The following is a 12,709-nucleotide window of genomic DNA, read 5'->3' as shown; positions in this document are numbered from 1 at the left end:
TGCAGAGCTGTAAAAGTCAGAAATAAAAAGGCCTTCAACTTTAGATCAGTTTTTGTTTTGCACTTCTTTTAATGCAGCTGTTTTTGTCTTTTTCTGTTGTTTATCATATAAGTGGCTTGTAATAAAGTTAACAAGTGCATCAATGGCTAATTGACTTAATGTATTTTGAGGTGCATTGGATTGCATGAATGAACTCAATACAAGATCCCTTCAAGCAATTCCTGTGTACATATTTTTTTTTTATTATCAAGCAATACACTTTACCTGCAACTCTGTCTCCAGAGAGGAAGGGGTACATGAAGAACGTATAGATCCACTTTTGTCTGACTGTGTTCATCTCTGAATAATGTTGACTGATCTCTCTCACCCTGAAAAGTATGACAGATATGTTACAGAACAGCTGTTTCCAAGAAGCTACTGTCAAAATAAAATAAGCTGCAAAGAAAATTAAAGATCATACACAGTCTGATAAGTGGAGCAACTGAAATTCTTGGTGCTGAGGCATGACAGGAAGTGTTTGGTGATTGAACCCAACAGAGGTTTTATTTTGACTTCAAGCCACATCTGAACCAGGGCTTCATTCTGAAAAGGATCTGCTGCAGGGTTAAAATCCAAAGCTCCTTCCAGGCTCAGGATCGGCACACCAGTCATGCTGGATTTCTATGAGAATGGATGAAGAAAGATATAACGTAAGGTTCAAGGTGTGGCTCAAAGGAAAAGGTTTAAAGAAATTGATTGATAAGCCTTTGCCCTACAGGTGTGTCAATGGCTGAAAGCACAAGGGTCAATGCATCACTTAGGAAAAATGTAAAAAAAAAAAAAAAGCAGACACAAAAGAAACAATAACTGGTCAGACTGGAATGAGTGGAAGATTTTTGCCACTTCATGCCATTAAATGCCATACCATGAAGGTGTAGACATCCATCATGGCCTCCAGCATTGCCTTCAGTCTGTGCATGTGGCCTTTTTCTGTGTCTCCAGAGGGCAAGCCGACACACTGCAGGAAGCCAGAGGTCGCATCTGGCTCCTTCAGGGGTCCGGCAAAAAGGAAAATTTATTACATACGTTAAGGATTTCATACAGTAACAGGACATGTTTGAGTGTTTATTTTAACATTACAACCATTGACGCTGATGTCACTTTTTTCTCTCACAGAACACAAAGTGGTGAATAAGAGTGTAGAGAAAACAACAATAAGCAAATTTTTTTGGATTTCTATTTTACATGTCAAAATAGGAACGATCTGGTGTGCATTTGTATTCAACCCCTTTACTCTGATTCCTTTAATAAAAGTACTCAACAGCGTTTGAGTTCTACTTTTTTCCCCCTTTTTAATGTACATCATAAAAAGGAACATAATCATGTAAGAACCTCCACTGATCTAATGTAACGCATAGCAGTTTGAGGGGTTTTGACCTGGAAGAGAAAGCAGGACTAAAGAATGCGTGTGAGTGTGTGTTTCAGATCCATTTTTAAAGCTCCAGCTATGTGAGAAATCAGCAGTAAAATCTATCTTTGTTTGATTAGTTTAGAAGGAAAGAAAATACTTTATTTGAAAAAAGCTTTAAAGTCATAAGAGCAGGCTTTAGAACAGGTTTTGCCCAAAACCTTACACCACAAGAATAGTTTCTTCCCATCCGCTACCAGCCTTGACACTGACACTGCCTCTCTCCCTCCCCCATTCGGGACCTACAGTAGAAGCACCAACGTAGCATCTCCACACCTCCTGCATTACATTAACACACAGCCTACTGTGTATAAAGTACTAAGCTATATATTATATATTGTATGTCGTATATATTGCATGTTTCATACTGTATATAGCTATAGATACTGTATTCTGTGTATATCTATATTTATTTTGTCTGCACAATCAACACACTGTAAAATTCTTTGTAAGGGCAAACCTACTTGGCAATTAACTTGATTCTGATTCTGAGGAATAAGAGGTCTGAGTATAATTGACAACTCACCTCTAAATATATTTGACCTGGTGATGCTTGTGTGTTAAAGTAAAAGCATCAAACCCAGAGAGAAACCAGAAGTTTTCCCAAAGGTGTAAATACAAGGAAATGATTTCTGTTGTCTTGATTTTGAAAACCCATCCACAAGTTTTTCCAGAACACGTCCGTCGAGTTAGTGCAACAAAGAAGTGAATCAGCTGTTTGATACTGAATAGTTATAGTTGGCTACGTCACCAAGCCAGTTAATCCTGCTTCACCTAAGAGGATTGAATTATGCTTCATCAAGATTAAAGAGGGATTTTAAAGCTGATGATTTCAATATACTGGTGGTATGTGATCAGGGCAGTTTGGAAACTGCCCAGTGAGGGTGTTATGGGACTCATTTGATATCCTCACAAGACATTAGAAATTGACCAAAATAAGCTTATTTCCAGACTGAAGGTCATTTAATTTGCTTGACATCTTCCTTGAAATTCTCTGCTTTTTTGTTTTTTTTTAATGTCATGCCTTCTTCATGTTGTCAAAGTGGTCTTGTGTTAGTGATCTAATGGTCCTATGTGTTTTATACTGTTATTAGCAAGAGAAGCCTTATGCATGCAAAAAAAGCAAACACAGGAAAAACTAGGTGTAAAACATTTTCCAGGTTTTAAAAAAGTCATCAGCTACATGACAAAGAAATGATGCTGATTCTGCCTATCAAGAAAGAAAAACATGAACTGAAGTAACTTTCAGTTATCGCTGAATAATTTTTCTTTCTTGATCATCAAATACAATGAAACGTTCCTTCTTAAACAATTGATCAAAACCCTATGATAAAAAAAAATATTTTTTTTTAACACAAAGAGCTACCAAAGAGATTTAGTAATAGTGGAAATCAACGGATTTCTAAAAAATATACAGATGAAGAACTCACCGGAGTACAGGTTTCTGTCCCACATGTTGCATTCCTGCAGGTACAATTACATAAAAAGCTCATTAAACATAGAACCTAGGGTAAAATCTACATTTTGAAAAAAGCTTTGAATGTCCATCTAAATTTAATGCTCCTCTAAGTGTTTAAAGTGCTGTATGTTTGCTCCTTTAAATACTAAAGGAATTAAACTTACCCTTTTCTGCTTGATGCTCCTGTTAGGATTAAACAGATTTTTATTATTAGATTTCGTACACAAAACAAACTTTACTTTGTGATATTAATATGTTGTTGTTATACGTAAATTACTATGGTGAACACAGAGTAAATGCTTTTTGATATTTATGCCAGCAAAAGCTGGCATAAATATCTTTGCATCAAACTGTAATAGTTAAAGATCTTAGATGAATTAGTTAAAGTTAGATTGCCCAGAGAGAAGAACTTAACTCGTCTTAATTTTTAAACTGTCCCATAGTCCCTTTTTTAAATCCGAAGGCACCTTCAAGTAAATGTTTTACATGCAGGAAGTAAAAAAAAGGACTTATTGCATATAGCAGTCATACCGTAACAATAGATTTCCAGGTAAATGTTTCTATGTACTTCCTGGTATAGACATACACCCATACTGACTTATTAACATATTAGTTTAAACGGTTGGTACAATTTCCTCTTGGCGAAGAAACGCACAGATTGAAACAACAACCAAACAAAAAAACTAAACAAAAAATAGTCGATAGGTTCATTACTAAGAGAAAACTTTTCTATATATATGTTTGTTTCCACTTTGGACAGTTATTATTCTTTTTAGCTCTTTATTTGCACCAATATGTTCCTATTTTTCTGTCTGTAAATATATAAAATGATATTTACAGTGATGAGTAGAATAAGAAATCTTAGAAGAAGTGAATGAGATTAACTTTAGTTTTTCAAAAAAGTCATTTTTAGAATAACATACAATATTACTGCTGCTGGTTTGCTTTCCTCCAGCATGTTTATAATAATTACAATAATTCTAATCTTTTGGGGACTTTTTTCATGTTTTCACAAAAGAAAACATCATTTTACAGACTAAATGCTTTCAGACCAACAGGGGGATTTTAAAAGAGCTCATAACTTGACATAAAACAAATGCTCATTGAATTACAATGTATCTCTCAAGCCCGGCTACAGGTCCTATTCTGTTACTTAAAGGAATGACTGACACTTACTGATCTAACAAGGTGGTTTTTTAGGCCTAAGAATGTGTTTTTATCCTCCATTTTAATTAGATTTTTTAAGCAGCTTCTAGAAAATATGCAGTTGTTGAGATGAAATCCACAGAACTATGTGAATGAAAAAAAAACCAAAGCAAGAAAAAACTTTTAAAAACTTAAGAGAGGAATTCATTAACATCACCTCATAAAACAAAATGTATAAAGACATTTTGGCTGAAACGAAACCTTTGTGCCATCCTCTATCTTACATTATAATAATACTGTAACAATACATCTTATTTTAGAATGAGTCATGTGTTGTTTGGAGTTTTAAATAGATTTAAAAGGATTAAAAAAAACAATGTGTTTCTGTATGCTGTGGCGTGCTGTAGGTGTTTGCTTAAATACAAATAATCTTCTCTTACCAAAGGTGGTTCCAAAGAGGTAGATCAGTAGGAATAGGTAATGTGTTTTCATGATATAGCCAGTCTCATGGGATCACAGGGCTTTGTGTTGAAAATCACTGGAGAGAGAACAAGAGATGCAGCAGGTGACAATGAGTCACTATCCTTCAGAGAACAATGATCAACTAACTGGGTTAAAGCTCTAGCTGAAGTATCAATGACATCAATGATTTACATTTTTAGATCTCAAACTAAACTCTAGGAATAAAAACTATTCATCCTCTAACGATGTAGTGGAACCTCCTTTATTCATGTAATTCAAAGTTTGATAAATGGCAGCACTCCTGAAGTCTTTGTGCAGCCATTGTTGCTGTCCTTTCACCTTCATACCTTTGTGGTTTCTGCGAATAGAAGTCAGGGAGTGGCATTTTGATTTTTTTTTTTTTTTCGTTGTTGTTGCATTCAATCTTGCATAAAAATACCTTTAACACACTTCTGCGGAGACAACAAAAGATCAGTGGAAAAAATGCTGAAACTCTACACCCTTCAGTTCCTGACAGCGAGCATTAGAACATCAAGTCAATCTCCCCATCTGAACAATGAACAGCAAAAGCATTATTGAAAGGCAAAGGTTTCATGTTAGTTATCTGTCATTGGTTGTAAGGAAAGTTATCTGAATACTGGTGACAGACAGCGGGGACAGTGGAGTGTAAAATATATATATATATATATATATATATATATATATAACCCATTTTCTTGTTGCAAGAGACACATTAGTGGCTTTAAACTCACTTTGTGATCGCAGGGAATCTAGACAACAGGACACCGAGGTCCTCCTAAAGTATTGAGCATGAGCAACAAGTTCCTTCTCCGAAGCCTTTTGAACATTTCTAGTAGCACTGGGCATCCATCTGGAAATTTCACTGAGTAGAATTATGTAGAACTCTATTTAGAGTCAATCCAGGCCGAGACCTGGCTCAGATGTGTAGCTCTAACCTCAATCTTTTTCATGTTTTTATACTTAAATAATCTTAATCTGATTATCTGACAAAATGGATGAGTGATAAGATAGCAGGGGGTTTAAAATGCTGCAAAGTTCATCGGTTTGAACCAACTGCTGAATTCTCCCTTAGAGACACTTATGTGTGCAGCTCTTTGACTGAAGGGATGGATAAAACACAGAGAACAAATTTCCCCTCTATGGGTCATTTTATCCAAATTAAAAGCGGAAAAAAATGAAAGATACTATGTTAATCATATTCAATATGATGACTTTTATTGTTGTTCTGGAATTCAGGTTTGGTCGTGCTCTGCTTCCTGGTTTCAAACGTTACTGTACATTATTTTATGTGTGTAAATGTCAAAAGAAGACTTTTTCCATATATTCAAAGGTTGTATGAAAAAGTGCTTAGAAACAAGCAGGAGGGGGAAAAGGCTTGGGTTTATTCTAGCATATATATATAAATACTGTGTAGTTGTAGAGAACATGTACTCGTGTGACTATATAAGATAAAAATAATCCTTTAAGAATTGTTGTGCCATATGCCATGATCATACTTTTGGACATTGGGAACCAGTGTCCTGATCTCTTCTGCCCCTGCGCTCAAAGCTGGGCCTCGGCTGAATCTCCACTACAGTGGAGATGCGGGCCCCAGGGGAACCAGATCTCCAGAACCATCAAGGACAGGTCAGAACCTTTCAGAACCAAACTGTTGCAAACAGTCCTTTTGCAACACATTTCTCTTGAATTTCAGAACTTATAGAGCCAAACTGGATGAGAACCATGCCCTGGGTGTGAGCCTGAGGGGACCCCCTGCTGTGAGACTGAGACAAAGAACCCCTGGTCAGCTGCAGCTGGATGGAACTCAAGCTTTCCAAATGGACATGGAATAAAATGTTTGCAGGTCTGGCATGATTAGGGACAGAACAAGCAATATGTCTTTTGATGATGCTAATCATATCGTGTGTTTACTGCTGAGTAAAGACAACGCTAATTGACGCTAAAGAATGGACTGCATGCCACGCTATGCTACAGGAATATGTGTTGAGCTGTTGCTGAAGCTTGGACAAGCTTTATTCACTAAGGGTTTAAACACTGATATAACATTAGTGTTCATATGTTCCTCAGATGCTCATTACATTTCCATTGGCAAGTATGACCAAGAGTCATTTAGTGGAATCCTGATGTCTATTTGCTGCTAGCTATTTCAAAGAGGGTAAAGAATCATTTGACTAAAGGTTAGTGGTTCTTGATTAAGAAAATCATTCAATAAAACATTATTTGGCCAAATAATGTTTTATTCACCTCATGGATTTGCATTGTAAATTGGTCTGAAAACATTCCAATTTCTTTAAAATGAGTGAAAAGCTAATTTGATCATATCCCAAATTCTTCCAGATAAAATTTGGTTTCAAACACAAAAATCCATCTTAACCTGTAATATGGTTTTCAACCATGTTCCCCTTCCTCTTTATACATAGTAGTTTAGTTTAGTTTCACTAGTTTTAGTTAAGAGTGTTAGACTGAAATATGTTTGACTTGGAGCTGAATGATTTTTGTTGATAACTTCTTATATTTTGAACAGAAGTTGTGGTGAATTTATTCCATGTATGTGCAGAATTACAGCTAGTAGGGCTGTGTGTCATAAAAAGTATATAACAGCCGAAAAAATATCTGATTAAATAAGATAATTTACCCCCCCCTACCGGGGAGGGTAATAAACATATTAAAGTATCAGATATATAAATTCCCAGCTGGCTGGGAATAGAAAAAAACATAATATCACAACATTTACTTGGCGTCCCTGATTGCTGGGCCCATTGAATGTAACAGAATCAAACTTTTTGAAATTAATCAATAAAGACAGAAACTTTGATTTAGCTATTAACCCTCCTCAGAGATGCTAAAACGCTTTAAGAGAAATCAAACTTTTATTTCAGTAGCATAACTATACTAAAAATAAATGTAAAAAAAAAATCCGTAGTTTGATATGAACAATTCTAATCAATGAGGAAAAAAAACTCCAATGAGAAAAATGCTATCAAAGATGATTTTTCTATACTAGAATATTAGTGGCACCATTAATACATTATTGCCCTCCCAAAATAAGTCGTCTTTTTGTTAGTTGTGTTGTTCTCTTTTAACCTGATGAGAAAGAGAATCCTAACAGCATGATGACAGAGAGGACCTTTTTTTTTATACTAACCCTTTAAAATGAGAAAGACAAGGAAGAGATACCAATCAAGAAAGGCCACAGGTAAATCCTAAATAAAAATTTCTACTGGCCTAAGTTTACCCATATCTACTTTAACAGCCAAGCATAAAAGGTTTAAACCAACTGGAACAAACGTGTCAATATGAGGAACATTTTCGTCTTCTGATTTTCCTGGATTTGTTCTGGAAATTTATTTGTAAATAGATACAATAGAAACCCTACAGATTTCAGGAAGAGCTATGTTTTGTTTGCATCAGAGCACTTCAGAGGAAGCTGTCAGCACTATGAGATATATATACCTGATCTTTACGCTCCATTTACATAATGGCTGAACAGGAACATTGCAGAACCCAGTTCCTTATATTCCATCTCTCTATATATGAATGAATGATATATTCTCATTGAATACTTTGTTCTGCTGACAACTGAATTACACATAAATCAGCAGTGAAACTTTTAACCTTTTAACCAGACTTTTAACCACTATTAACCAGCCTAGACCTTGATTTGGAATCATACACAAAAATGAACCCTTTAACAGCCTGGTCAACCAAAGGATTGATCATTTTCATAGGAAAATGCAGGCTGGAGTTGGACAAGGACCTGGACCCGCTACAGGCTGATCTAACTTTGATTTCCTTAAAACAAGTGGTCAAAATGAGGCTCAGTATTATGTGTTGCCTCCATGTGCCTATATGACCTCCCAACTACGCCTGAGCATGCTCCTGATGAGATGGCGCAACGTGACGTTGGTAGATGGATCGATACATCACGTCCTAGATGTGCTCAATCAGATTCAGGTCTGGGGAACGGACAGGCCAGACCATAGCTTCAATGCTTTAATCTTGCAGGAACTGTTGACACTCCAGCCACATGAGGTCTAGCATTGTCCTGCATTAAAAGCAACCCAGGGCCAACCGTACCAGCATATGGTCTCACAAGGGGTCTGAGGATCTCATCTCGGTACCTAATGGCAGTCATGCTACTTCTGGTGACCACATGGAGAGCTTTGCGGCCCTCTAAAGAAGTGTCAGTGAACATGCTTTCCTCTCTGATCCTGCTGCTGGGCTGTTGCCCTCCTACAGTACAGCCTCCTCCATGTCTCCTGGTGTACTGGCCTGTCTCCTGGTAGCACCTCCAGCCTCTGGCCACGAAGCTGACAAACAGCAAACCTTCTTGCCAGGGTTTGCATTGATGTGCCATCCTGGACGAGCTGCACTACCTGAGCCTCTTGTATGGGTTTTAGAGTCTGTCTCATGCTACCATGATCTTTAAAGCACCACCATCATTCCAAAGTTTAAAACATCAGCAAGAAAGCATAGGTACTAAGAACGACTCTGTGGTCCCCCACCTGCAGAACCACTCCTTTTTGAGGTGTGTCTTTCTAACTGAAAATAATTTCCATCTGTTTTCATTTCCATTTGCATGTGCAACACTTCTTCTTCTTTTTCTGCTTTTGACACACAGTTTTAAACCTGCTTTCCTCTGTTTGCCGAAGGTCCCCTGCTAACGTTTAGTATCAGGGCTGTACCCTCTTTAATCCTTGAAGCCACTGGTCACTGAACTTTACCTTCATGAAGTTCACATAACCAGATATGAGAAAAATAACTGAGGACACAAATTAAAATCATGATACCAAAATCTAATAAGTCAGTAATTAATGTTTAACTAATTTACCTATGAATGTGTATTTACTTTGCAGTTAACACTTGTCTGCAACAACAGGAACTTAATTGTCCACAGTTTTGACAGTGTTTTTATTAGAGCCTACATAACAATTAAAGTTGTTTTTCAGTGCAGTTTAACTTGGAAACACAAAAATCTCAGGCTCTTTAAAGACTTATCATTAGATGCAAACAAAAATAGGAATCTTTAAGACTGAGTTTATGTATCAGTTTGTTTTTAACTGTGCTGACTCTCTCTAGCTGACTAACCATAGATGAGCTGTCTGTTACGATAAATGGTGGCTTAAACTGTTTGCTCACCATCACTCCTGAAGCCATTTGTAAACATAGAAGATAAAGGGAAATGGCATTTAGGTTATTTAAAAGAGAAAATTCTAAAGCTTAAAGCTTAGTTATAGTAAAGAATAATGATAACAATGGTATTTCTTTTTTCTGTAGAGAATATTCCACTATTTTTAAAGCTGAGAATTGTGATTGTTTTAGAGAGAAAAAATGAATTGTTATATACAAGAAAACACATGAGAGTTTGATTTAGCTACTTGCAGCAAGAGTCATACAGTAATTAATAACTTCCAATAAGAGGTATTGAAGTAATTACTTTCAGATTGATAAACATAATTTATGCTGACTGTGATTAAATGTAAGAAGTTAAAGTAGTTAAAGATGTGTGAAGTGTTTGCTCATAATATTACCTCTTCATTCATTATTTGTTAATCATGGCAGCTTCATGATGAACAAATTACAATATCAGCTAAATCAATCCCACCGACTAATAAGTTGCTTGGTTTTTTTTTATCGTTTTAAATAAGCAACAAGTAATGCAGCATCAAAGCACTGCAATTTCAATGTGCCTATTTTCAGCCTCATCTAAAACAGGTCCGTACAGTATAAAGTGAGAATGAATCAGCGTTTTTTTTCTTTCTTTTTTCCCCAGATGAATCATATAAAAAAAAAAAAAACTGTCATCTCTAGTTGTAGACAGAAATGTTTCCATTCATTATCTGTTCTTTAAGAAGGAACCTGGCAGAGACTTACTGAATATAGAGTTAAATCTCTTACCTTGTTTGTATGTGGAGTCCTTCAGGTGCTGTGGAGCGTCTCTATACTAACAGCTGAGACTCAGGTGTACCTGCAATGGGTGTGTTGCCTTGTGACGATGTCACTGGTGATGAAGGAGGCTTCCTCAGTGCAGCACGGGGGAAAAACCAAACTAGCTTTCAGACGTGGCTTACACTACAATTACAACCAGTTTTTCTGCAAATGAATAATAGTCTGATAGGTAAGAAGAAAAGATTATATAACTTGGATTAGATCTCATTTCTGCTTAAGAAGAATTGTGTTTTTTGAAGCGTTGTGAGAAGTAAAACAATACTGATGAATACCTCAAAGATCAGTCCCAGCATTAATATGTATCTATTCGAAACATTGCGCATATCTCCTGGGAATTTTCTTGTTTGTTTTTTTTCTTTTTGTTTTTAACACACCTTCTGCAGTCCGTGGAGACACCAAAATAAGGGTAAACTGGTTTGACTGAAGAAAAAACAAGGGCATACCATATGTTAGAAGAAATTAGTTTGAAGAATAATGTCTTCATCACATTAACAACATTCCTTTTCCTATTTCCAAAGAAGCAAATCTTTGTTTTTCAGTAATTTAAGGTGTATTAATAGTGGAAAAAGTAAAACATGATCCATATATCGCAAGAAATGTTTTTAATCCAAACACTTGTGATAACTTTGAACTTTTCTTTGTTACATAGACTTGTAAGCATGCATTTACACCCACACGCATAAACACATTGCAAGCATACCCAAATCAGGTTAAACTGGTTTTCTTCTCTCAGGACTAAATAGAATGAACTGTGCTTTACAGGATGTGTTGATTGACAGTTTCTGGCACAGTTAATAATGATTTAATAAAGTGTAAGAAACTTTATAAAGTTACTTATTTTTTCTCAAATATATTTAATTGAATTTTCTCTTTTTTGATACAACAAAACTTACAGACAAACAACAAAGTTGATCTTTTAACATGTACTTATTCACACTTACATTCACTCATGCATTCACCATTTGCATGTACTTCATTTGTCTAGTTCCAAAAATATAAAAATCCCTTTATATTAAGGTAGAGGCATAAAAAAGAAAAAAAAAGTGGCTATATATGAATAAAAACTGTAGTCAAGACATCCATTTAAAACTCCCATCAATAAGCTCCACTTTCAGTCCCTACAATTCTCATATACGGCTCCAATAGATTCTCAAAGTCCTGTTGTTTGGCATTGCCCTTGGCAATGTATGATAGTTTTTCCAGTCCCAGTGAGCTTGTAACTTTTTTTCTCCAGAGTCCCATGGAGGAGGCCTCCATGGTCCTCCAGCTTAGTGCAACAGATCTTCTGGCTTGAAGAAGTCCGTAGTCTATCAATGTGGTTATCCTCTGCGATTGTTTAGATTCTATTGGATATACTCCTAGAACACAGATTTTAACCTCTAATGGGACTTTTACTTTAAGCAATTCAGATATACACCTAATAACATTATCCAAAACTTCTGGACTTTAGGACATTCCCACAAACAATGGAGAAGAGTTCCTTTTTCAGATAAACATTTAGTGCAAGTATCGTCAATATCACTGGACATGTGATGAAGCCTAACTGGTGTTATATAGGTTCTCATAAGCCATTTATATTACAGAAGTTTAAATCGTGTGTTTGTCATTTGTTTTTGTGCTTTTAAACATGCCTGGTTAAGTTACATTTTATTGCTACTTTAATAGGCAGTCCAAAACAAATTGATGCATACCTAACCGTGTAGTAGAAAGAAATAAATGTTAATATTTATTTGGCATAAAGATCATAAGCAGGTGTAAGTTATCAGAATGATTTGAAGATTAATGGAGCACCACTAAGACTCTTAACCAAAAAGGCCAAGAGTGTAGAGCAGTTGTTTTTAACCACTAGAGTTGATGGGGGGGTAAGGAGAGCATTTATCAGAGAAACTACAAGGAGGCTTCGGGCAAAGCCTGGAGGATTTGCATTTGAATCAGGTTGGAAAATGTATCGACAAACCAGTTCTTGATAAAAACAAAAAAAAGGGTATCTGAAACAAAACCATCATTCTTGGCTCTGTTGTTGTTGTTCTGGTCAGAATACACCCAAATTAAACTTAATGGATTACATTTAAAACATAGTGTTTGGCAGAAAAACTTACACAAATCAGCAGGAGCACACCATCGCTCCAGTGCCACGGTGGCAGCATCATGCTGAGGGGTGATGCTGCTGGTCACGGTTCATGGGACAAATCGGTAAAGCTAAATGCAAGAAAATCCTGGAAGAA

At 36.1% G+C, this 12,709-nt stretch overlaps 1 protein-coding gene across 2 annotated transcripts in view; it reads right to left on the bottom strand.

Moving 5' to 3' along the window:
- LOC107097056 overlaps positions 1–10,610 on the bottom strand; it is a 38,142-nt gene extending 27,532 nt beyond the window's left edge. For both annotated transcript variants that reach the window (XM_015394031.1, XM_015394030.1), the window contains exons 1-7: positions 10,434–10,610; positions 4,493–4,590; positions 3,071–3,089; positions 2,878–2,911; positions 905–1,027; positions 461–660; positions 265–368 (exon numbers count right to left, since the gene is read on the bottom strand). In XM_015394031.1, coding sequence (XP_015249517.1) covers positions 265–368; positions 461–660; positions 905–1,027; positions 2,878–2,911; positions 3,071–3,089; positions 4,493–4,544 — 532 coding nt within the window. In that variant the 5' untranslated portion in view covers positions 4,545–4,590; positions 10,434–10,610. The remainder of the gene's footprint in view (positions 1–264; positions 369–460; positions 661–904; positions 1,028–2,877; positions 2,912–3,070; positions 3,090–4,492; positions 4,591–10,433) is intronic.
- Positions 10,611–12,709: the final 2,099 nt, after the last annotated feature.

The sequence above is a fragment of the Cyprinodon variegatus genome, unplaced genomic scaffold (genome assembly GCF_000732505.1).
Source record: "Cyprinodon variegatus isolate N-32 unplaced genomic scaffold, C_variegatus-1.0 Scaffold667, whole genome shotgun sequence".
NCBI classification, from domain to species: Eukaryota; Metazoa; Chordata; class Actinopteri; order Cyprinodontiformes; family Cyprinodontidae; genus Cyprinodon; species Cyprinodon variegatus.
Note: the sequence above shows the minus strand (reverse complement) of the source record. Positions and strands in the feature narration are given on the sequence as shown.